This window comes from Hypanus sabinus, chromosome 15 (genome assembly GCF_030144855.1).
Source record: "Hypanus sabinus isolate sHypSab1 chromosome 15, sHypSab1.hap1, whole genome shotgun sequence".
NCBI classification, from domain to species: Eukaryota; Metazoa; Chordata; class Chondrichthyes; order Myliobatiformes; family Dasyatidae; genus Hypanus; species Hypanus sabinus.
Window position 1 is genome coordinate 34,472,836 of NC_082720.1, and position 27,084 is coordinate 34,499,919.

The following is a 27,084-nucleotide window of genomic DNA, read 5'->3' on the forward strand; positions in this document are numbered from 1 at the left end:
TTGCAATACATAATGAAAAGCTAAATTACAGTAAGTATATAGATATATTTAAAAAGTTAAATGAAATAAATAGTGCAAAAAGAGGTAAAGTAGTGAGGTAGTTTTCGTGGGATTTACTGTTCATTCCAAAATCGGACAGCAGAGGGGAAAAAGCTGTTCCTGAATTATTGCGTGTGTGCTTCAGGCTCTTGTACCTCCTCCCCACTGGTTGCAGTGAGAACAGGGAATGTCCTGGGTGATGGAGTCCTCAATGATGGGTCTTTTCTGAGGCATCGCTCCTTGAAGATGTCCTGGATGCTGGGATGCTAGCGCTCATGATGGAGCTGACTGTTGACAACTTCCTCCAGTTTATTTCAATCCTGTGCAGTGCCATCCCCCCAAAACCAGTTGATGATGGTCGGTCAGAATGCTCTCCATAGTACATCTGCAGAATTTTGCCAGAGTCTTTGCTAACACACCAAATCTCCTCAAACTCCTAATGAAATATAGCCGTTATCATGCCTTCTTTGTCATTGCATCAATATAATTGGCATAGGATAGATGCTTAGAGATGTTGACACCCAGGAACCTGAAATTGCTCACACCTTTCACAGCTGATCTCTCAATGAGGACTGGTGTGCATGCCTTTGTCTTACCCTTCCTGGATCCACAATCAATTCTTCTCTCTAAACACCCAACAGATACCATAACTTTGAGGATATGACTCAGCTATGTTTACAATTGTATTCGTGACTAGTTGTATAATACATACTATGTTTAAACTAGACTTGGTTGGTTGCTGAAATAAATTACAGTCTGTCTATGACAAAATTTCTGATCTACTTCATTTCCTTTCAGGTTTACATAATTCAAGTCACATGGTCAAATGGTTCCACAGAAGTCATCTACAGACGCTACAGCAGGTTCTTCAATCTGCAAGTAAGTCTTGAATCACACCTGTAGAATTGTAAAAAAAACACTACCCTTTATCTTGGTTGTTTCTGACCAACTTTAGTTCTGTGACTTGGTGTGCAGAAGAACTTTGGGTGCATGTACAATTGAAATAATTCACTCTTCCCTCTTGCTCAACAAATGTTACCCTCCAGCATCCTGATCAGTGACTTAGCGTTAGGGACAGAGTGTACAGTGAGCCTGTCTATCAATGGGGGAGCTCACACACATTGTACAGCTTGTCTCCTGTTCTCCTGATCTCTCCAAACGGTTGAAGAACATGACACAACTAAACGCAGAATGCCGGTCAAAAGTTGGTTTATTTAAAAAGTTAAATTATATGGAAGTTGAATTAACAGATTAGAATATACAACTTAATTAAAAAATCAATGATTTCATTAAAACAAATACATTTTTCTTGAACTAACTTAAGTCAATGCGTTGAATTCCTTTGTCATGAATGCTAAAGTTGTGCTTCTAGATTTGGCTTTTCAGAATCAAGTTTAATATCACCGACATAGGTTGTGTAATTTGTTGCCTTTTCGGCAGCAGTACAATGTGAAGTGTAATAATAGAAAAAACCCTGAAAATTGCAGTCTATATTCATGTATATAAAGTAGTTAAATAATTAGTGTAAAAATAGGAATAAAAAAGTAGTGAGATAGTGTTTATGAGTTCAATGTCCATTCAGAAATCAATGGCAGAGGGGAAGAAGCTGTCTTTGAATCGCTGAGTGTGTAGCTTCAGGTTTCTGTACCTCCTTCCTGATGGTAGCAATGAGAACAGACGTTTCCTGGTTGATGTGGGTCCTTAATGAGGGACGTTGCTTTGTCCTAAATTGACTTGCCACAGAATAGTTTAAATTGAACTCAGGAACAAAGGAATTTTTAACATTTTTTAGGCCAAACTACATCAGATATTTTCTGCATTAATCTCTGGTATGGCTCCTTATCAGATGCATTCTGTAAAACCTGTTGCAGATATCGGTTACCCTTTATCCATCATACATGTTATTTTTTCCAAAAAACTCTAATAAATTGTTCAAATGTGATTTCTTTCTCACAATATAGTATTGCCATTGCCTGATTACAGTATATTGATTTTTTAAACATAAAGTTATTAATGGTTTCTAACATTTTCCTGAGGACCGATGTTAATCAAAATGGTCTGTTGTTTCCTATTTTCTGTTACTCTTAATTTCAGAATGAAGGAGTTAAATTTGTAACTTCCCAATCTTATGCCCTTAAAACATAGGAAATCAAAGACAGTGATTAAGATCTCTTTCCTCTCTCACCCCTTCCCTTAATCTTTGCATTTCATTTGCAAACATAGATGTATTAAAAAACAGATTAAAACCTCTTCAAAAACAATCAACGTATTTTATCCATGAACAGTCATAGATATTTTAATATATGTTGGTAGCAATGCAGTGTATAAGTTTTTTTATATCTAAACAAGGGCAGGTTTTTGTCAATCATTGACTTCTTCATTGCATCACAATGATCAAGATGGTCAATATTAGCCAAATATGAGGAGATCATCTTGTCCACTTGTACTGTATCTGTTCTGTCCATCATCGGGCAATATGTGTGCTGTGGCACTGATAATCTGCAAGATACAATACATTAGCTTGGCTGCCTCCAACAGCCCTTTCCTCTCCTCCCAGTGCCTGCTAACCCCATACATCTTTTCTCATAAATAGAGGGATTAGCATTCATTAATAACATATTAGATGACAATTTGTGTATTCAGATGAATGGATAAAATTGAGTAGGCAATAGAAAGGATTGAAGATGCATTTAAAAGTGTAGAATTCAATTTTGAATATGCAATAGTGATGACAGTGCATCTCAAACACAACATGTTAATTATTTACTAGCTTTAGCGAAGCAGTCATTTTAAATTACATTGGGGTAGGTTTCAACTTTTTGCTAAAATATGAAGTTAGATGGAGAACTGGCAGGCTTTCCTTTAACCTTGGTCAGCAGAAATAAGAATCAGGTGATGTGAATCAGGCTTCTAATTCATTATCAACTATTGCAAATGAAAATAATTGCTTTGGTGAATACAATAATTGACTGCTTGAGGATTCTTTATTCAGCTATACGTAACTAGCATTTCATTCATTCTGAGTATGTAAGTAAACAAGAAGATGGATATAGCAGATCTCCACCTAAGTTCTAGGTACATATTTAAAGGTCTGGGTGTATAATTTTATGCAAATATTTGAATGGAGAAAACATAATGATTTTTGTTCTTTTTGGCGGGCATTGGATATTATTCTGTTGATTCACATGTGACCATTTTGTTTGTCAATGATGCAGCATTAGATTGATTAATAAACAGACAGTCAATGCCAATATGAAGACAAAAGACATGGTGGCTACTGGAATCTAAAACAATAAACAAAACGAGGGAAGAGCTCAGTAGGTCAAATGAGACAAAAGGTGTAAATTGACACCGCAGGCGATGCAGGCTCTTGTTTTCAATCTAGGCTAGTGTTTGCCCTGTTTTTGTCATCCTAGTAATTCAGATTACTTACTGTTATCATCTATTTTTGATCACAATGCCTTGCCAATTCTTTTTAGCTTTGCTGGAATCCACATGCTAATTTTTGTTTTAGAAGCACGAACTTTTCCAGGTTTGTGATATAGCGATGAAATCAGTGTTGAGCCAGGACATCTTCAAGGAGCGGTGTTTCAGAAAGGCAGTGTCCATTATTAAGGACCCCCAGCAGGCAGGGTATGCTCTTTTCTCGCTGTTGCTGTGGGGTAGGAGGTGCAGAAGCCTGAAGGCACACACTAAGTGATTCAGGAACAGCTTCTTCCCCTCTGCCATCTGATTCCTAAATGGACACTGAGCCCTTGGATGCTACCTCACTTTTTTAATATATAGTATTTCTGTTTTTTGCACAATTTTTAATCTATTCAATACACGTAAACTGTAATTGATTTAGTTATTTGTTTATTATCATTTTTTTCTTCTATATTATGTATTGCATTGTACTGCTGCTGCAAAATTAACAAATTTCATGTCACATGCCGGTGATAATAAACCCAATTCTGATTCTGAATTCCTTTACATCATGAAAACCACTGGATAATGTTGCGTCTTGCCATGTTTTTTTAAAATAAGCATGAGAATTGAGCAGGCAAATCTGAAATTGATTTTTCACACTTTCTTGCAATAAATTGAACAGGATTTAAACATTGCTGTCGGGTAGATTTCTACCTGATGAGTTAAACTTGAATGGAGGGTGATTAAATCTAACTGTCATCCAACCAATTGATCTACCTTCCTGAGCTGACCTGAGTGACATGCTGCTGCAATTGATCTGAGAACCATCCTTTGGAGACGTTACATCTCCTGTATTAGAATTTACTTACCATCTGGTAATGTAGAATGTTAGGCTTAAATGTATTTGTTGCATTATTCTAATGGTCTGGGATTATCAAACATAACTAATTTCAAAGTTCAAAGTAAATTTATTGTCAAAGTACATATATGTCACCATAAACAATACTGGGATTTATTTTCTTACAGACATGCTCAATAAATCCAGTAACTAGAGTAGAATTGATGAAAGACTGCATTAACAGGGCAAGCAAGTGTGCAAAAGACAAAAAAGGTACAAATACAAAAATAGAGAAAAAATAATAATAGATGGGCAATAAGTATCAAGAATGCGAAATAAAGTCCTTGAAAGTAAGTCCAAAAGTTGTGGGAACAGTTCAGTGATGGAGCAGGAGAAATTATCCCCTCTGATTTGAGCCTGATGGTTTTGGGGTGATAACTGTTCCTAAACCTGGTGATGTGAGTCCTGGGGCTTTTGTAATTTCTTCCTGATGGCATGAGTGAGAAGAGGACAGACCTGGGTAGTGGGCGTCCCTGATGATTGATGCTGCTTTCCTGCAACAACGCGCCATGCAGATCGTCTCAGTGATGGAATGGTGGGGATGGCTTTACCCACGATGGACTGGTCTGTACCCACGACTTTTTGTAGGATTTTTTTTCGCTCAAGGGCATTAGTTTTTCTATACTAGGCTGTGATGCAGCTTGTCAATATAGTTTTGCCACAGATCAATAGAAGGTTGTCAAAGTTTTAGATGTCATGCTGAATATTCTTAAACTTCTAAGGAAGTAGAGATGCTGTCATGCTTTCTTCATAAAAACACTTACTATACATGCTCATCCCCAGGTAGATCCTCTGAAATGATAACACCAAGGAATGTAAAGCTGCTGACCTTGGATGCCCCAATGAGGACTGGCTCATGGACCTCCAGTTTCCTTCTCTTGAAGTCAATAATCAGCTCCTTGGTCTCTCTTCTCTCTGCTGCTTTCTTACCACCTTTGATTCAGCCTACAACAGTGATGTGTTCTACAAACATAATTAGACATTAGACACAGTCATAAGTGTAAAGCAGGTAGAGCAGGGAGCTAAACACACAGCCTTGTGGTACACCTGTGCTGATGGAGACGCTGGAGGAGATGTTGATGCCAATCCGAACTGACTGGGGTCTGCAAGTGAGCAAATCGAGGATCCAGTAGCACAAGGAGGTAGTGAGGACAGGGTCTGGGAGCTTATTGATTAGTTTTGAGGAGATGACGGTATTGAAAGCTGAGCTGTTCTCAATAAAGAACATCCTGATGTACCCATCTTTACTGACTAGATGTCCCAGTGTTGAGTAAAAAGCCAATGAGATAGCATCTGCTGTGGACCTGTTGTGCCACTAGACAAATTGGAGCAGATCCAAGGCGCTTCTCAGGCAGGACTTGATACGTTTCATCACCAATCTCTCAAAACACTTTATCACTCTGAATGTAAGTGCTACTGGGTGAAAGTCATTGAGCCAGGTCACCGTGTTCTTCTTAGGCACCGGTGTTGAAGCCTCCTTGAAACAGTTGGGTACCTCAGACTGCTAAAGCGAGTGGTTAAAGATTTCAGTGGACACTCCAGCCAGTTGATCAACATTGGTGTTTGGTACTCAGCCAGTTACCCCATCTGGGCCGCATACTAAATACCTGTGGTTTATATGAGTTCACCCTCCTGAAGGATGCTCTCGTGTCATTCTCAGAGACTGAAATCATAGGATCACCGGGGCTGTGGGAGTTTCTGCTGGTTCCTCCATATTTTGACAGCCAAAGCAAGCTTAGAGTGCATTGAGCTCACCTGGAAGTACAGTAGTATTTCTAGCATGCCGGAGGAAGTGCTAAAAATTTATTTTTTCAATATAAATGTCCTGCCCTGATTAATGAAGAATCATAAACTGCACTTGTAATGACTTCTAAAGATTGCCAATAAAGTAAAAGACTTAACATTAGAACTGCATTTAGCATTGCAGCTTTTGTACCTTGTTGCTGAAGAATGTTGTACCAATGAAATTATCATAGCTACTGTAGTTTGTGTAGGTTTACTTACTTTTTCACAGTCACTATGGCCACTTTTCTTTCTTTCCCTAATTAGTCTGTGGATTGAAAATCTCACCAGATTGTCCAATTTACATTCGAGAATTAATCAAGGACCTAGATGAAATTTAATTCCAGATCTTGCCATAAGCATTTGAAAATTGCAGACCCTGTTTCAAATTCAGTATAAATAGACATTTAAGCTATTTTAAAACTGCTGCCTTTTATAAGCTTTGTTTTTATTTTGATAATGTTTCTGTGTCATGCTCTTTAATCTCTATTAGTTTCTTGAAGTTTGTGCTTAGGAGCATGCCTTAAAATTTTAATGCTTAACTATTTTAAGATCCTGCACCAATTTTATTGCTAAAATTGCATTTATTTTTTCCCAGTTTGCAAATCACTGTACCACTTAAGGTCACAAGTTAACTGCATTCTAACTTACTTCTTCCTGTCATTGTCTGTTTCTCTCGTTATTTCATTGTTTGCAATGTTTCATGTGGATAGGGAGTTGTATGTAATTTCTTAATACCAAAGAAGTTCTGCCATTTTTGTTCAATTTTCTTTATATTGCAAACAATTTATTCACAATAACTGTCTCCCTAAGTAACATAGCAGTGCTATGTGAAACATATTTTAAAGTAAAATGTGGATGTCTATTGAGGGATGGTTGAATGTAGGAGCCAGAGGCATTCAGCCGAGTAAATCAGTTCCAAGTTGTAAATATCACTGGTTTCGTGTCCGGAATGTGAATATTTTCTTTGAATGAACCGCTTGCATGGACATTCATAATATCAATGGTGCAGTCGGTGAGTTTTGGATAGCTAGAGCCACTCACACAAAGTGCTGGAGAAACTCAGCAGGTCATCATTTCAGGCCAAGACCCTTCATCAGGACTGGAAAGGAAGGGGGAGGATGCCAGAATAAGAAGGTGGGGGGAGGTGAAAGAGGACAAGCTGAAAGGTGATAGGTGAAACTAGGTGGGTGGGGGAGGGGGGATAAAGTATGAAACTGGGAGGTGATAGGTGGAAAAGGCAAAGTGCTGGAGGAGAAGGAGTCTGATAGGAAGAGCACCAGTGAGAGGTGATAGGCATGCGAGGAGAAGAGGTAAGAGGCCAGAGTGAGGAATTGAAGAAGAGAGAGAAATTACCATAAGTTGGAGAAATCGATGTTCATGTCATCAGGTTGGAGGCTACTGTTCCCAGGATGAGGCTTTCCTTTCCAGGACATCAGAGATCTTCTCTTTCTTCAAAGAATGGGGTTGCCCTTCCTCTACCACTTACGTTACCCTCAATGGTATCTCCTCGATTTCCCTGACACCATCTTCCTGCTGCTCTTGTCCTCAACTACCACCTCACGAGCCTCTGTGACCAGCACTTCATTCTCCGTAACTTCCTCCAACTTTGATGGGACCCTACCACCAACACGTCTTTACCTCTCCCCAACTCTCTGCTTTCTGCTGGGATTGCTCCCTTTGAGATTCTTATATCTATTTATCTCTGCCCACTGATCTTCCTCCTGGCACTTACCCCTGCAAGCAGCAGAAGTGCACCACGTGCCCATTCTCCTGCTCCCTCTCCTCCATTCAGGGCCCCAAACATTCCTTCCGGGTGAGATAACCCTTCACCTGCACATCTGTTGGGGTTGTCTACTGTATCGGGTGCTCTCAATGTGACCTCCTCTCTATTGATGAGAACCATTGTAAATTGGAGGACTGTTTGGTCGAGCACCTCCACCCCATCTGCCAAAAGCAGAATATCCTGGTAATTCCTATCCCTAATCCTTTCCGACATTTTTCGGTCCATGACCTCCTCCTCTGCCATGATGAGGCCACTCTCATGTTGGAGGAGCGTATCTCATATTCCATCTATCTAGCTTCCAACCTAATGGCAAAAATATTGACTTCTCCAGTTTACTATGACTCTTCCCTCTCCCCCTTCCCTCTTCTTTAATTCCCCACTCTGCCCTCTTGCACCTGCTCACCTGCCTGTCAACTCCCCTAGTGCCCGTCCTCCTTCCCTTTCTCCTACAGTTCACTCTCCTGTCCTATCAGATTCCTTCTTCTCCAGCCTCTGCCTATTCCTACTACCATCTCCCAGTTTCTTACTTCATTTCCCTCCCCCACCCACCTGGCTTCATCTATCACCTTCTAGCTTGTCCTCCTTCCCCTTCCCTCACCTTATTATTTTGGCATCCTCCCTTTCTAGTCCTGATGAAGGATCTTGGCCTGAAATGTGGACTAAAAAAAAATGCTGCCTGACCTGCTGGGTTCCTCCAGAATTTTGTGTGTATCACTCTGGATTTCCGGCATCTGCAGAACTCCTCATGTCTTGGAAGTCTAGCTTGGCTATAGAAATAAAGATAATACATCAAACCTTCCTTTTACTATCTCTTCGGTCAATATAAATTGCAATTCCACTGAAAGTCTGCTTCAGCTTATACAGTTGATTGCATTCATTCATTTTCTATGGAGCATTTGTCAAGGTATACTGGCATGTGGTATGTTTTGTTTGACGTCTCAGCCCGAACATAGACTGCTGATTCACTTCCATACATAGATGCTGCCTGAACTGCTGAGTTCCTCCAGCACATTGTGTGTGTTGCTCTGGATTTCCACCATCTGCATTATCTCTTACGTTTATTTTGTTTTATTGCCTGTGCTTATGGCTTCGATAAAGACTTCAGAAAAGTACAAATGCCAGCATATAATAAAAGATAGAATAATGTTTTGTTCATTTGAGGTCAGCAGCGATACATCAATCTACAATCTAATGCAGGTCAGCCTCAGGGCTGCAGTAACGTAACATTATCAAAATGGCGCTGATGGTTGTTTGATCTTGGCATGAAAGCCAATATTCATTCATTTATTTATCTATCTACTTACTTATTTATTGTTTGTTTGTTTTGTTTTTGCACTGTTTTTCTTCTTTTGCACATTACCAGGCTTTGTATCTGTGTTAAACCATGTATACCTGTCTGGACATGCTCCTCTGCTGACTGCTCCTGTGGCTCCTCCCACAGACCCTGGATAAAGGTAATTGTGTCACTGCTCCTCCCACAGTCCAGGGCAGTCATCAGGCATGGACGTGTTTCATTTTACTGCTAATAAAAGCCTTTCAGTATTTACTCTAATTCCAGTCTTTTGTAGTTATTGATAGTGCATCAATATTATGTGTAGGTTTTCATCGAATCTATTGTATTTATTTGTTCTTCTGTGAATGCTTGCCAGCAAATTAACTTTGGGATATTATATATGTATGTTAATAATATATTTACTTTGAACTTTGAAATCTGCCAACGTTACTTGAGATATCCCCTCTAAATTATTTAACTGTAAATGCACGTTAGTTAGCAACTGCAAAGGTTTTTCAGCCAAGTTCCTCTGGTAAATCCAAAGGGTTTACATTTGGTAGGTTTAGCTTCAGCTTGTGGAATTTCACAGAGAGAAAAGGCAATTTTTAAAAATAGTTTTGTTGAGATGAATAATTCCAAATGGCCTCAGAGTCAGTGTGTGGGGAAGAGTTAGTTAGCCAGGGTTCTCTTGATGGAAGTAATTTTGTGCGTTTGATGAAGTAGGGACAGAAGGGGCTTTGCTGTGACATTTCTGTCCTGTTGTCCAATAAATAATACCCTGTACTCTGGCTCAAGCAAGAATAATAGCCGGTTTCTGAAGTACAGGAGATGAGCATTTGTGAAGTTGTGATAGTCCATGGAAGTGGTATATTGAAGAAAAAAGTGGTAAAATAAATATAAATAAAATGTTGATATTACTTAAACCAGTGATGTAGGGGGTGGGGGAGGGCAGTGCTGGAATAAAATGCAGAATAATTAAGCAACATTGACGTCTGTAGTGTTACTCAGTTTTATTGGTGCTCTGTTGTCTGGGTGGCGCAAGGAGTCAGCACTTGTCTCTTTAACCTTCAGGCTATGCATTTTAAACTGATTTTGACTGGTAGCGCAAGTCCTTTATTTTTGCACCAGCTGTGTGTCTGCTGAGTGAAATGGGGTTAATCATTTAGCTCTCATTCCATTAGGCGCAGATGCACAATACAAAATTGCCCATAAATCAGCTTGACATTGGCATACATTCATAATATTAATGGAAATTCCAAGGCACTGCTCCAGTGAACTGAAAGATGTGACCAAGGATTGTGAAAGATGTGGATACTAATCAAACTGTTATGAATTAGTTCCCAAGACATTCTTGTCAAGTTGAAAAGTAAGACATGTTATTTGTTTGGGCTCTTGGCTGTATCAGAGTCAGGAGCAATTGATACCAAGTCGGAAAAATGGATGGTAATTCTTAATCAGTAGCATTGACCTCTCTCATTCAAACATTTGAAAATTCACTATTGAAAGAAATCTAATTGTTGTAAAAGTGGAAGGAGTGGAAGTACACTCTGGTCATTAAGGCTTGTCTGCTGCTCAAAATTCCGGCACTGTTATTTTGTTTACTATTGCTTTGAAGTGTGACATTGAGGCACTTTAAAAGTGTCCAGTTGCCTAGGTTTGTTACTGCAGTAAAATGTTGAAAGGCAGTCACCACTTTATGGAGGCTTTTAAAGTCTAATAGGCTTGTCAGGGATGGCAAAACATTGGGAAGTTAGATTGTTGTATGTTAAAAACAACTTGCCTTTTTGAAAATTAGTTTGTACAGAAACAGCAATAATAAGACTTAGCAGTTCAAACTGAGATTTGCACCTCAATAGTTCCTGCAGTTCTGGACCAAGGATTAATCATTTGAAAGAGCTATGGATATTGATGTGATCTGGCATTGCAGTAATGTTGAAGAAAAAGATTTTGGTGGGATGTCAAAGGAGACGAGTGGTCTAACAAACATTTCAAGATGGGAGAATGTGGAAGATCACCCTCTTCAGATATTCAGTGTAGGAATAGATGAAGCTTCTCTAATTTTAACCTGACACAATATACATGAAACTTTAACAAACACCGCAGTAAGGTTGGCACATTGATGGCTTTAGAGAGGTAGAATTATTAAATGTTGCATGCAACTTTGTGTGGCTAATTTCAAAAAAATAAATGTGAGAATGGGGCAATTTTTATTCTGCATTCTAGTTGAGATGTTGGGACATGATTAACTTTTGAAATTACCTTTGTTTTCAGGAATGTCAGCACTATGGATGGGATTTAACATTTGGTTTTAGACACACTCTAAGGCAAGTTTAGATTTTGGAGTTGAGGGTTTGCTAATATGAAAGAAAATAAAGGGAGGGAGATTATTCCAATTGGAAACCATTATTTGAAATAAAAGCCAATGCTTCCATTCAATGTTCAAAACCTACATTATATTCAGCTTGATATTAAATTGATCACAGGCATAGTTTTGTGTAGTTTGAGCCTATGGTAATTTAAATAATTTTTGTCAGAATACATAAGTAGTTAATTTAAGCAATGAGATGGGTCCTTCTGTTAAAACAGTACCAAAGGTGCTAAATTACTAAATCACCCAAGTGCAGTGGCTAATGTGTCAATAAGGTATATTTTTTGTGAATTATTCAATGTCATTAATGTGTAATGTTTAGGAAAGGGATTTTGTTGTTACTGATGCCATGATGCACATTTGACAGTAGGTAGCCGGCAATGCCAGGGGATGCCCGGGGTGTAAGCCTGGGTGGGAAGATTTGAAGAACTGTTGCCCATGCAACGGGTTCCCCCTCTCCATGTCACGGATGTATTCGAAGGGAAGGCCAAGCGCCGATACAGCTTGGCACCAGTGTCGTCACAGAGGTTGCCAGAGTGACATCAAGCTGACTTAGGGATCTCAGCTCTGGATTTCTTCCTCAGGTTTACTTCTGAAGCCTTTTCCATGCTTTTTTTCCATTCCTTTTCCATGCAAAGTATGGCCGCAAGGCAGCGGAGGTATAAAATCAGAGTTTTCATTCTCCTAGGCGGGCTGCTGTCCAAGGCTGACAAGCCCCACCTGCCCAAAGCAACTGGTTTTGAGGTGCCAGTGGTTTGCCTTTGCCTCTCCTCTTGTCAGTAGAAGCAGTTCCGCCAGGTCTAGTAGCTAAGCCACACGTGAAGGCCAAGAGTTGGACTTGGTTGTCAGAGGCTGTTAAGAGACGCACGCCATTTGGAGCACTTTATAGGCAGTGGGAGCTTATCCCCACTACCACCCCAGCTATGGCAACCATAGGAACCATTTGGTAGTAAACAAGAAATATTTCTCTACAGGTTGTCTTATTATATATGATAAATGGATATTTTGGATTTATGAGATACAGTTTTCTTCGTAACATAAAATGTTTATATTTTTGAAGTTTCAGGAATTAAAAATCTACAGACACTGGGCTTTTTGAAGTGACATCAGAAAATGCATTTGAGGTCAACTCAGTTTCTGTCTTCACAGTTGCTGCCTGACCTGCTGAATACTCCTAAAATAATTTGCTTGGGCCACTTATGAGTATAAGATATCTAAGTTAAAGATAATTTGTGTGTGTGTGATGAGAAATTACAGAGCTTAGAATATTTACACAACTTATGTTGAAATATAATGAACCGATGATAAGGGTCCCTGGAGTGCCTCCTTTTCAGAAACAGATCTGTGTGTGATCTACTGTGATTGGAATCACCATTAAAGCATAACTGAATTCTCTGACACTAAACCTAGATTACTTGTTGTGACTGGTTTCCTCATGTACTGAACAAAAAATTACAATTTCACTTTGTCTTTCACACTGTGCATATTTGCTTGTTTTGTCCTGTTCCCTGGCCATTAAAATAATTTAATTGACCTTTTTAAAATAAAGACGTCACTAGCTTAACCAGTTTGCAAAAAAACACCTTCGGGGTTGCCTCAACACTGAATTAACATATTCATATTTTTTCTGAGAATTTAGTGATTTGACATCACTGGGATCTAAATGTTCTGCCGTTAAAATTGCAAGTTTGCAGCGAACCATCTGGCTTTTAGTATTGCATGTCCATGTAACTATGCTGGTATCTCATGAGGTTAATAACATGATTGGCTGTTGGGTGTATTATCTTTCAGATCTCTGGATCTTCTCGATAACTTCCAGTGCCACCACTATCAGCATTGGTGTGTGTGTTTGTATTTCTTTGGTTCTTTTGTGTTTAAGCAAAAGCTAAAGCCAATATTAAGGTTATTGTGGTGAAAATAAGCTCTTAAAAAGATAATATAGTATAACTGTCAATCAATTTTGGTGGGAAAAAAAATCACAATTCTGGTTGAATCCAATGACTGTGACCCAACAAATACTGTAGAAAGGTTCACTAGAGCGAGGTGTGAATGTCTTTGTAAAAACTTCCATTTAAAAAATCAGCATGGAAATTACTTCATTACGGTGAAAAATTGTGCTTTGTATGCATTGTGTTTGTACAGCTTATAGCTTGAAAGGATTACTTTTGTCATATTGTGGGCAAGAAGAATTTGACTCTTGGCATTAAACATGGAAAATAGATGCAGGAGTAGGCCATTCGGCCCTTCGAGCCTGCACCGCCATTCAGTATGATCATGGCTGATCATCCAACTCAGAACCCTGTACCTGCTTTCTCTCCATACCCCCTGATCCCTTTAGCCACAAGGGCCATATCTAACTTTTTCTTAAATATAGCCAATGAACTGGCCTCAACTGTTTCCCGTGGCAGAGAATTCCACAGATTCACCACTGTCTGTGTGAAGAAGTTTTTCCTCATCTCGGTCCTAAAAGGCTTCCCCTTTATCCTTAAACTTGTCCTGGACTTCCCCAACATCGGAAACAATCTTCCTGCATCTAGCCTGTCCAATCCCTTTAGAATTTTATACATTTCAATAAGATCCCCCTTCAATCTTCTAAATTCCAGTGAGTATAAGCCTAGTCGATCCAGACTTTCTTCATATGAAAGTCCTGCCATCCCAGGAATCAATCTGGTGAACCTTCTTTGTACTCCCTCTATGACAAGAATGTCTCTCCTCAGATTAGGGGACCAAAACTGCACACAATATTCCAGGTGAGGTCTCACCAAGGCCTTGTACAACTGCTGTAGAACCTCCCTGCTCCTGTACTCAAATCCTCTTGCTATGAATGCCAACATACCATTTGCCTTTTTCACCGCCTGCTGTACCTGCATGCCCACTTTCAATGACTGGTGTACAATGACACCCAGGTCTCGTTGCAACTCCCTTTTTCCTAATCGGCCACCATTCAGATAATAATCTGTTTTCCTGTTCTTGCAACTAAAGTGGATAACCTCACATTTATCCACGTTAAATAGCATCTGCCATGAATTTGCCCACTCACCTAACCTATCCAAGTCACCCTGCATCCTCCTAACAGCTAGCACTGCCACCCAGCTTCGTGCCATCCGCAAACTTGGAGATGCTGCATTTAATTCCCTCGTCTAAATCATTAATATATATTGTAAACAACTGGGGTCCCAGCACTGAGCCTTGCGGTACACCACTAGTCATTGTCTGCCATTCTGAAAAGGTCCTGTTTACTCCCACTCTTTGCTTCCTGTCTGCCAACCAATTCTCTATCCGCATCAACACCAAACCCCCAATACCGTGTGCTTTAAGTTTGCACATTAATCTCTTGTGTGGGACCTCGTCAAAAGCCTTTTAAAAATCCAAATATACCACATCCACTGGCTCTCCCCTATTCACTCTACTAGTTACATCCTCAAGAAATTCTATTAAGATTCATCAGACATGATTTTCCTTTCACAAATCCATGCTGACTTTGTCCGATAATTTCACCGCTTTCCAAAGGTGCTGTTATCACATCTTTGATAACCAACTCTAACATTTTCCCCACCACCGCATTCAGACTCACTGGTCTATAATTCCCTGGTTTCTCTCTCCCTCCTTTTTTTAAAAAGTGGGGTTACATTAGCCACCCTCCAATCTTCAGGAACTAATCCAGAATCCAAGGAGTTTTGAAAAATTATCACTAATGCATCCACTATTTCTTGGGCTACTTTCTTAAGCACTCTGGGATGCAGACCATCTGACCCTGGAGATTTATCTGCCTTTAATCCCTTCAATTTACCTAACACCACTTCCCTACTAACATGTATTTCCCTCAGATCCTCCATCTCACTAGACCCTCGGTCTCCTACTATTTCCGGAAGATTATTTATGTCCTCCTTAGTGAAGACAGAACTAAAGTAGTTATTCAATTGGTCTGCCATGTCCTTGTTCCCCATGATCAATTCACCTGTTTCTGACTGTAAGGGACCTACATTATAAAAGCTTTTACAGTCAGTTTTTATGTTCCCTGCCAGCTTTCTCTCAATCTTTTTTCCCTTTCCTAATTAAGCCCTTTGTCCTCCTCTGCTGGACTCTGAATTTCTCTCAGTCCTCAGGTGTGCCGCTTTTTTTTTTGCAAATTTATATGTTTCTTCTTTGGACTTGATACTATCCCTAATTTCCCTTGTCAGCCATGGGTGCAGTACCTTCCCTGGTTTATTCTTTTGCCAAACTGGGATGAACGATTGTTGTAGTTCATCCATGTGATCTTTAAATGCTTGCCATTGCATATCCACCGTCAACCCTTTAAGTATCATTTGCCAGTCTATCTTAGCTAATTCACATCTCATACTTTCAAAGTTACCCTTCTTTAAGTTCAGAACTTTTGTTTCTGAATTAACTATGTCACTCTCCATCTTAATGAAGAATTCCACCATATTATGGTCACTCTTACCCAAGGGGCCTTGCATGACAAGATTGCAAACTAACCCTTCCTCATTGCTCAATACCCAATCTGGAATGGCCTGCTCTCTAGTTGGTTCCTCGACATGTTGGTTCAGAAAACCGTCCCGCATACATTCTTCCTCAGCACCCTTACCAATTTGGTTCACCCAATTTATATGTAGATTGAAGTCACCCATTATAATTACAGTTCCTTTATTGCACGCATTTCTAATTTCCTGTTTAATGCCATCCCCAACCTCACTACTACTGTTAGGTGGCCTGTACACAACTCCCACCAGCATTTTCTGCCCCTTAGTGTTAATGCAGCTCTACTCATATCGATTCCACATCCTCCAGGCTAATGTCCTTCCTTTCTATTGCATTAATCTCCTCTCTAACTAGCAATGCTAACCAACCTTCTTTTCTTTCCTATCTATCCCTCCTGAATATTGAATATACCTGGATGTTGAGCTCCCATCCTTGGTCACCCTGGATTCATGTCTCTGTGATCCCAACTATATCATATTCATTAATAACTATCTGCACATTCAATTCATCCATCTTGTTATGAATGATCCTCACATTGACACACAAAGCCTTCAGGCTTGTTTTTACAACACTCTTAGCCCTTATAAAATTATGTTGAAAAGTGCCCCTTTTTGATTTTTGCCCTGGATTTGCCTGCCTGCCACTTTTACTTTTCATCTTACTACTTTTTGCTTCTACCCTCATTTTACACCCCTCTGTCTCTCTGCACTTGTTCCCATCCCCTTGCCACATTAATTTAAAGCCTCCTGAACAGCAGTAGTAAACGCTCCCCCTGGGACATTGGTTCCAGTCCAGCCCAGGTGCAGACTGTCCTGTTTGTACCGGTCCCACCTCCCCCAGAACTGGTTCCAATGCTCCAGAAATTTGAATCCCTGCCCCTTGCACCATTTTTCAAGCCACGTATTCATCTGAAATATCCTCCTATTTCTACTCTGACTAGCACGTGGCACTGGTAGTAATCCAGAGATTATTACCTTTGTGGTCCTACTTTTAATCTCATTCACTTGCTTAATAGTAATAGTGTGAAAGTAAATGTATGGTGTATGCAAATTAAAACAACCCAATGGGACATATATTCTGCCTGAAGTTTGAGCTACTGAATATTATTTTTTATTTATTGAGATGCAGCACAGAATAGGCTGTTCAAACCATGCCATCCAGTAATTCCATGATTTAACTCTTGTGTAATCATGGGTCAGTTTACAACAATGACCAATTAACCTATCAACCAGTACGCCTTTGGACTGTGGGAGGAAACTGGAGCACCTGGAGGAAACATACACAGTCACAGGAAGAACATATAAACTCCTTACGGGCAGCATTGGGAATTGAACTTGGGTCGCAAATACTGTAAGCGCTGTGTTAACCACTATACTATCGTGCCGCCCTGATTTATCAGTTGCTGAAGATAGAATTTTCATGACCTTTTATGTAATGCAACTCTTAACTTGTGTTTTTATAGACTTAAATTAGGAAATGTTCAGTCTGTTTCAATAAGATGGCATTGTACTCTTATCGAGTGTTGGCGCGTGGCCAAGTGGTTAAGGTGTTTGTCTAGTTATCTGAAGGTTGCTAGTTCGAGCCTTGGCTGAGGCTGCATGAGTATCCTTGAGCAAGGCACTTAACCACACATTGCTCTGCGATGACACCGGTGCCAAGCTGTATGGGTCCTAATGCCCTTCCCTTGGACAACATTGGTGGCGTGGAGAGGGGAGACTTGCAGCTTGGGCAACTGCCGATCTTCCATTTAAAAAAAACCTTGCCTAGGCTTGCAGCCTGGAAACTTTCCAAGGTGCAAATACATAGTCTATCAAGACTACATCCAACTTTTATCGAAAAGCAAAAAGAGGCAGAGGAGAAATGGGGTGAGGGCAGGAGAGAGAACAAAGAAAATATTTCTGATGCAGTGGAGCCAAAGAGGATCCATGTCATGAATCATCCCACCTGAGAGAGATGAAAACTGTACTTATTAATCATTTATGGTATTTAGAGAAGGTGTACAGTAGTTAGGGTGGACTTCTCAAATTCCTGAATGGTAGGAATAGAAGATTAGAAAATTGTATGTAATAGTTGCATGGGAACATGCCAGGAGAAAGTAAATAGTTGGTTGTGGAGGAAGAGCAAGCCAGGGATCACAGAGAGAATGGCCCCTTTGAAATGCTGGCAGGGGAAGGGGAGATGTATCTGGGAGGGGCATTGGGATTGGAGGGGCAGAAATTGCAGAGGGTGGTTCATTGGATGTGGAAGGTAGGAGGTAAGAACAAGGAAACCTGTTTCCTTGCTCCAGATGGGAACAGACGGTTGAGAGTAGAATGATAGGAAAAGGAGCTGCTGTAAATAAGAATCTTGGTAACAATGGTAGAAGAGAAACCACAGATAAGGAACAAGGAAAAATTCTGAGAAGCATTGATATAGAGAAACTGGGGAAGGGAAATGGAGTTTCTTGCAAGAGACTGAGTGGGAAGAGATATTGTATAGGCGAGATAGCTTTGTGCTTTTAATGTTTATTTGTTGCTGAGCTCTGAGCTATCAACTGCAATAGGGATAAATGATTCAAGGAAAGAAAGGGAAAGGTCAGATATTGACAGTGATGAGGGGAGCAGAGTGGAAAAGGTATTAAGTTCTTCATAAGTGCAGACATCAATATATTGAAAAAAAGAGGTAAGAGAAAGGTACTTGGGCCACACCGGTAAGGTAGGATGTGTAGAGCAGAGACACAAGAGACTACAGATGCTGGAATCTGTACCAAAAAGAGACAAATTCAGATGGTCAGATAACATTTGTGGAGGCAAAGGGATGGGTGATGTTACTCCAGGATGTGAGCAAAGGGTCAGTCTTGCCCCTCTTGAGACACAGCATGCATCCATGGTGGCACAAAGCATTTTGTTTACCATATTGCTTGGACATTGCTATGTCATTTACTAGCAGGACATTTTGCTCGGACATAGTAACATCATTTGGAACAGGTTCATGGTGGACTCAGTGGGAACTTGAACTACTGGAATTTTCACCCTAAATCTTGTCGTATAGAGAGGAGTCTATTTTTAATTGAACAACTTAAAAACTTAAAGCACTCAGTATGTTAGAATGCAATTTTGACTGAACAGAATGGGCTTTCAAGCTGATTTCGGCATTTTCTGCCAATTATTGCATATTAATGTGACCCAGTTTGATGACATTCCAACCCTATATTGCAAATAAATACTTCTGTATAAAATAATAATACTTATGAAGACAAAATAAAATTATTTTCATGTATGTATGTAGGTATTTGTCTTATTTATTTAAAGATACAGCGCAGAATAGGCCCCTCCAACCCTTTAAGCCACGTTGCCTAGCAACCCCTGATTTAACCCTAACCTAATCACAGAACAAGTTACAAAGACCAATTAACCTTCTGACTGTGGGAGGAAACCGGAGCACCCAGAGAAAATCCTGGCATTCCACGGGGAGAATGTGCAAACTCCTTATAGAGGACACTGGGATTGAACTCTGAACTCTGATGCCCTGAGCTGTAATAGCGTAGCGCTAACCGCTACACTAGCTTGGCATTTTGTGTTGAAGTGCACCAATTTACAGTTTTTCTTGGATAAATTTTGAAAAGAGTAGTAAAATTCCCAAGATTTAAAGAGGGGCACTATTTTACCACTTCATCTGGCAAAATACCCGTGATGCAGTAGAACTGGTAGCTAAGCAATGATTGCAACCACCTCCATGGGATCTACCTTTTTTATACATTGAAAGCAATGAATATCTTACCATCTGAAAGATATTCAAACTATTTTTGCCATTATCTTGGATTGTCTTTAATGTTGGACATTTCCATTGTTAGAAGTAATGTGCTACATCATAAGAATTAAATGTAAATTTTACAGTTATTAATCCTGTTTGCTCAATAATTGCATTTTTTTGTGCAAGATCAATAGCCTGCACCTGATGTAGAAAATCCAGCGCTGAGTCTGAATTAATATTTTTTCAGATACTTGAAAAGCTACTAGATTTTATCTCTCTTTTTTGATTTGGGATAACTTTAAAACTGAAAATGACTTTTAAAGCACAGAATATGTGAAGTGCTTCACAGTTAATTAAGTATTTTTTTGAAGTATAGTATACTGTCGAAAAGGCAGCATCTGTGTTGTGATTGTTATTAAGAATGGTACTTTGCAGGCTGTGCCAATAATTTTTGTTTCCTCAAATGGATAATTACTGAGGTTTCTGGAATAATTAGATTTTTAATGCACAGATCTCTGTACCAAATGAAACATGAATAATTCAAATTTTGGCAGTAATTTAGCAAGTAAAAGATCTATTTTCTAACGTTATATTAGAGTCAGCTAGCCAGTCCTATATGTGAGACGTAGTCAGAAGTGAATGATAGCTAGTGGGTAAGATTTTGAGCTTTTTAGAATATACTGTAAGTCAGCCTTTCTCACCCTTTTTGTCCTGGTGGAACCCTTGAAATAATTTTCAGGATTCATGGAACCCCTGCATAAAAATTAATATATCTAGAGCTCATGGTACTTTAGTGTGATAAGTAAGTTGTAGATATAATAGTCTAAAAATAATTGTCAATGCTCTTTCGAGCAGAGAATTTTTTAGCCAAACTTTCTTGGAAGAAAAGACAGTTAAACTTAGCTTACCTTTCTTTTTGTTTCGTAAATCCAACTTGAGATAAGCACACGCAGATTTCACCTTCAACTAAAATGAACGATTTCTATCCTTGCTCTTGAGCTCGTTAAACAAGAGAAAGCTTGCTCACACATGTAAGAAGTTGAAAAAAAGCAGCAAAATGTTTATTGCTTTCCTACGAATGTCAGGATACTCTTTTGTAGAAATCCAGAACTTGTCCAGGGACAGGTCAGTAAATCTCATGTTGAGTGCATGATCAGAGTGCAGCCCACAAAGTTCTCCCTTACCTATCAAAGTCAAGTTCTCAGGCTGAGCAGAAGATTCAGAAAAAGGAACCTTCACTCAGTCATACTCTTGTGTTGAAAGGGAGGAAAAAATACTCCTTCATTTTTGTTCTGTAGTTCTTCCAGGTGGTTTTCAATAAGACTTGAGACTTTCTGATATCCTCAAGCCCAAGTAGCAGTGGAAGCATTTCAAGATTTCTGTTTGCAGCATGATTTTTCCAAAGATTCAGTTTCCTTTTAAATCCAAAAATTTTGTCGCTTGAAATCAAAACATTTTCTCCAAGACCTTGCAGAGACTTGTTCAGCTGGCTCATAGGATGAAAAATGTTTGTGAAATGCTAGTTTCTGCAGCCATTCTTCATCCTCGAAGCACTTAGCAAAATCTGGCCTACTAGTTTCCTGAAAGTACTTCAGCAATTCACCTTTCAGCTCAAACACCCTGCTAAAAATTTTTCCTCTCTTCCTCTTTCTCTTCTTCATCTTAGCTGAAGATCTGCGTGCTCTTTGCCCAGGTCTTACAGTTTTTTTAAAAAAACATACTCAATTGAACTGGTCTTAAAGCTGCCCAAGTAACTTGCTTCCTGAATCTTTTTACTGACTGTGACTTTATTTTTGAAAAGCTTTAATCTGTTTATTTTGAGATTCCAATAGTTATTTAAAATAATCAGCATTTTTATGTGGCATATGGCTATGATTTGTAGTTAGGTGTTTGTTCAATTTTGTTGGAGCCATTGCTACATCTGTAAGTTGTCTGCCACAGACTAGGCACAATGGAGTAGGACAACTTGGATCACCAGTCCATGGAAAACCCATTGATAAGTAGCTTTCATTGTAAAGGTATGGTATTGGCTGTTAACTTTAGTTTCACCCACTGTCTTTGTCTCCAGGACCCAGAAGAGGCTGGTGAACTTCTTCTGGGACAACAGGAGGCACTGGGGCTCTGCTGCAGTCCTGAGTCTTCTGATTGTGGAGGGCGGTCAGTCATTGGTGTGTGTACACGCCCAGCTGGCGGATCTCTGCCTCCGGACCCTGCAGAGATACCTGTACAGTGATTGCCCTCTGAGATTGCACGCGCTGGCGATGCACTTTCTCCGCCAGGGATGCCGCCTGCAGGAGGGCACGTGGCTTCCAGTGGACAGCGTCAGCCTCACCTCTGAGGGAACTGCCGCGCCATTACGGAGAGCTGTTGAGGGTATGGGGTCTAGTCTCATCCAGACAGGGTGCTCTAGCTGCATGGGGGACTGGTCTCCATCCTATCATAGTGGGTAGGGGGCCTCGGGGAAGCGGAGAGGTTCCTGAACCACTGCCTGATGGGCCAGAAGTGCTAGTCAGACCCAGGCCTCGGGATACCACGCGGGAGAAGGTCCCACACGACGTGAGCCGTCTCATGGGGATGCCCACTGTGCTCTTCCATCATGCTCCAGAGTGTTTCCTGTACGGACTGCTCTTGCAAACCTTTCACTTCCCTGCCTTCGTCTGCCAACCCTTTGGCAGCGGAGGAGGTCCCCAGTGGGAATCTCTTTATGCAGGTGTTCTTCCCCTGTACATTGGGGACCAGTGGTGGGAGATGTTGCATAACTGGTCTTTAAGCAGGCTTACTGATCCCCCGTCCACCTGTCCATTCTGTGGCCAGGACGAGTCAGCGTACCACACTAATATGGGAAACACTTATCTCCTTCCACCTTTCCGGTTTCCCCACAATGAAAGGAATTATATGTGCTTTGTCTTGGATCCAGATTATTGGATTATGTTTTTTCAATGCAGTGAAATAGAGAAACAGACCCAGATCTTGGATAACAGTTGCTGATTTGCACAGACCTTCCAATATACAGCGTATTTTCTGAAAAGAGAGAATAAAAGGGGTGAGTTCTTACCCAGGCTTCACTTAATCTATGCATCTGGGAGGAGAGACTTTCCATTGTAATACAATCAGAATCACAAAGTTTGGCAGGTAGGTGCAACATGTAGTTAGAAAGACACATAGCATATTGATATTTGCTGCCAGGTGAATGGAGTTTCGAAATGGTGAGGTTTTGCTACAAAGATACAGGACTTGGGAGAGGCTGGCCTGCCGCACTTTTAGCATTTCAGTCACTTATTTAAGAAAATATTTGCATTGCAGGCAGTACAAAGCATTTTGAAGTGAGTTTTTTCTCTGCCATGGGTGGCTAAAGAAACTGCAAATGTATTCTTCATTAGATTTTAAAAGAATGTTAGGTGGTCTTATTAAAAAGCATATCCGAAGGGCGAATAAGAGGGTTAAAATGTATGAATAAAAATTATCTTCGTGTTTGGATACATAGCTTAAATCCTTACATATCATCAGGCTTTGTTTCATCAACACCTTAATTTCTTGGGTTAGTACTTGGAATCATGCTTCTGCTCTGGTTTTGTGGGAACCCCAAGCTTTCACAAATGGGTCAAGATGGGGCGGATGGTCAAATAGGAGAATAGTTTGAGAGGTGACCTCTTCCTTGTGTTGCTTACATAATGTCTCTGTCCTCATAATGCCATATCCTGTGGTGTCCAGTGCCTTTCTGGGTGAGTTCTCATGGGACAGAGATTCGCAGGAGTCAGTGAGGATGCTGCATTTCTCCTCTTTTAGACTGGAATTTTTCTGTGTCCACCTGATGATCTGTTTGCAATAACTCAGCTAAGAATACTATATCTCTTTTGGGAGTCTGGTGATTGGCCTGAAATGACATTGCCAGCGCAACCCAGTTGATTGAGTACAAGTAGGGCTTCAGTATGGTATGCTGAGAGATTACACTGTACTGGTACTTTTATAGTGCTTTGAGATTCTAGTACAGGTCTTGGGAAGAGTGCTATATTACTCTTAACCCTTTGCAGTGAAAGCATACAAACAGGAAGCCAAGAGATGGAAAACAAGGCCATCTTCTAATGTACGTTCGAGGGCTAAGACTTTCTCTCTTCCGATAATCTCTCAAAATACCAATGCTTTCTAGTCTCTTTAAAAATATTGTGTATCTCTGTGCTAGCAAAGAGGATAAATTCACATTTGATTATATTGTACTCTATTTGTCCCCTTTTTACATATTTAACTGGGCTTTATCACTTTGCTAACACTTTAACAATTTATGTTTTCCGCATAAGTTAGTTTCCAACCAGAAGTAAAGCTGTTATCTTCTAAGCCTCCCTTGGGATTCCAACTCCAAAAGGGGATGAACAGATGTGATTTTTGAAAGATTTTTGGAAAAGCTTCCTAAATCAGGAGCCCCTTCAAGAGCTCCTTAAGTTAATTTGAGTGCTGTATCTGTTTACATCTGTTAGCCTCAGGCGATTAAATATCAGGAGGGCATTTTGTCACTGATTATTCATTGCTGCAAAAGCAAGAGCTTTTACTGTAACAATAGTTTTACTGTAGAATTTATTTGAGCAGTATTATATAGAACAGCACAGAATAGGCCATTTGGCCCACAATCTTGTGCTATCCTCCATAAACCATGATCAATCTAACCCTTCCCTCTTACACAACCCATAACCCTCCATTTTTCTTTAATCCATGCGCCTATTTATGAGTTCTTTAAATGTCCCCGTTGTATCAACCTCTACCATCACCCCCCCCCCCCCCCCCCCCCGGCATCCGTTTCAATGTGTGTGAAAAGAGGCTCTTTGCTCGGCTACAGCTCTTTATTAAGCTTCTAGGTTGGACTAAAAGTCAGATAATAGATCCAATTTGATTGTGAGAACTTATGGGAATTTATCATCAACAAGTTCCTCTCTTCCTCTGACCACTACATGTCCCATTTTTAATGTCTTCTGGAATTTTTGACGAGCTGTATTATATTTTAAATCACAAACAAGAGAAACTGCAGATGCTGGAAATCAACGTAATACAGACAAAATACTGGAGGAGCTCAGCATTTGTATGTATTACAGTTTAAGTAGATTCAGTTAATTCCTGTATTCCATGTGAGTTTTGCTGTTCAGTAAAACCACATTGTACAAGAGCAGTGAGAGAAGGAAGCCTGTCTAATGTGGTCGGCCCAGTTGGGACCCGGCTGCTTTTAAAATATTGCATGTGTTGTCTGGAATGTTGAGACTGGAAGCAACACTTCCGAAGGTTGAGTAAATGAAAGTCAACGCTTTTTTTTCTTATCGGGACATGGGCAGGATCCCTTGCAAATGGCAGAAGGGAAATAAGACAGTTCTGTCTTTTTATAAGCCTGAACCAGTATTCTTGTATCTAATTCTAAGCTGTATGAAGAATATAGATTTAAATAGCACCTTGATCAAACCCAGTCTGAATGAGAGTGCTTAGCAGAAAATAGTGTTTTGAAGTATAAATGTGGTTACTGTGTAAAATGTGACAAGATCCCATTAACAGCAGATTGATGATGATCAGATAAGATTGAAGGAAGCCAGATGCCTGTAATGGCTTGTGATAAAGCTTGGAGCAGAATGTAAGGAATTAGGAGGAAGGCAAGAAAGAAATATTGTTCTCAGAATCTCGAAGCTGTTAACATATTTGCCTACTAACAAATAGGAAATCATGAGATCCCTGGCTTTTGATCACTCAACATGGGAAGATGGCATTGGGAGTCATGAGGGTCTTTGGAAGAATTTTCTACAGAAGAATCGTACGATCTAGCACCTTGTGGACTGTTCATCCATCTGCATTATGAAGTGTACCTTACTCCACTTGTGCTAGAGTCTGGAAGTCCCTAATGAGTCTCATTAGCCACTTCAAAATTCTCAGAATTGGAATGGAACCAAATTGTTGTCAACTCCAAGGAATACGCAAGAAGAAATATTTGGCAGGATACCAGGGATAAGCCCCATGATCATTTTCAAAATACAGTAAAACTCCTATAATCTGTCTTGGGAATTTGTGGTGTGGTACTGGCGTATTTTCCAGACTATTGGATGTTATTTTTATTAAACTTCTTTTAAAAGCACTTTTTAAAAAAAAAAAGTTTTATATGGTATTATGTTACATTTTATTATGGACCTACTAAGTTTAAAGGATGCGTGGGAACTGAGGCCCTGGTGAGTTTCAGAAAAACATCACCTGTGAGCCAGATGCCAAACTATTAGGATTTCTGAATAGTTAGAAAGAGAATGATCAGAGTGCCATGGGATGTTTTATTTTGACCTTACTGAGCCGGTCATAGTTTAATGCTTCATCCCAGGCACAAGGGAGTGCTGCACTTGTCTTGGATTTTTGTGTGTAGACAGTTTTGAATTGACAGTTTTCTGACTGGTGTGGAAATGTGGAAAAATTATAGTAATTTGAATCTACAGAAAATCGTGAAGTATTAAATATTATGATTTAAAATCAGAGAGGTAAGAGTTTGGCCTTTGAGATTTGTCAACCAATCAACAGTATATAAGCGCAGCTAAACTTTAAATTGATACGACTTTAACTAAATTTGCTTTTTGTCACTTTTTTTCCAAATTGAAAGGCAATTAGAAGATATCTCTCCTAATACCTACTTGGCTGCTCAGTTTGCTTGATGATGAATTTATCAGTGGAAATTGAGTTGTTTTGGTAATATTTTTTCTCTCTGGCTGTGTCTAGACTAGCGGTCGCCAACCCATCAATCGCGATCAACTGGTTGATCTTTGAGACTTTCCCAGTGGATCCCCAAAAAAAAGAAAAATAAATACACAAATACCGTTGAGAGATTGTTTCCGGGTTGCGGGGGTTTTAGTTCTGTTCTTTCTGGCCAGTGCGCATGCGCATAGTTCCCCCCGCACTACACAGTGTAATTCAGTGGTCCCCAACCACCAGGCCGCGAGGAAACAATATGAGTCAGCTGCACCTTTCCTCAGTCCCTGTCACACCCACTGTTGAACTTGAACGCATGCGAGGTCATCAGTTGCCTAAACACAGTGACACCCTCGCGCCAGGGATCACTGGCAGCCTCGCGCGGCCGGTGGGAAGTGCCATTGCTACTGGCCTGGAGCGCGGACAGTGGGCGCCGCCTCTAAACCTGTTCAGTACACCGAATGTTTGTGGGGAACCCAGTGCTAAAATATTCGCAGACGACCTAATTCAGGATCAGGGTTTCGTAAGTAGCAGAGCAACTACCACACTACGATCTACTGAAACAAACTTTTGTCGGCCGATAGATCCTACAGGGCGGGGGGGAGGCGGGTGAGCGCATTTTT

At 40.2% G+C, this 27,084-nt stretch overlaps 1 protein-coding gene across 2 annotated transcripts in view; it reads left to right on the forward strand.

Moving 5' to 3' along the window:
- Nucleotides 1–27,084, forward strand: part of sh3pxd2b (SH3 and PX domains 2B) — a 283,763-nt gene that overhangs the window by 12,376 nt on the left and 244,303 nt on the right. For both annotated transcript variants that reach the window (XM_059990197.1, XM_059990198.1), the window contains exon 2: nt 838–918. In XM_059990197.1, the coding sequence (XP_059846180.1) occupies nt 838–918 (81 nt within the window). The remainder of the gene's footprint in view (nt 1–837; nt 919–27,084) is intronic.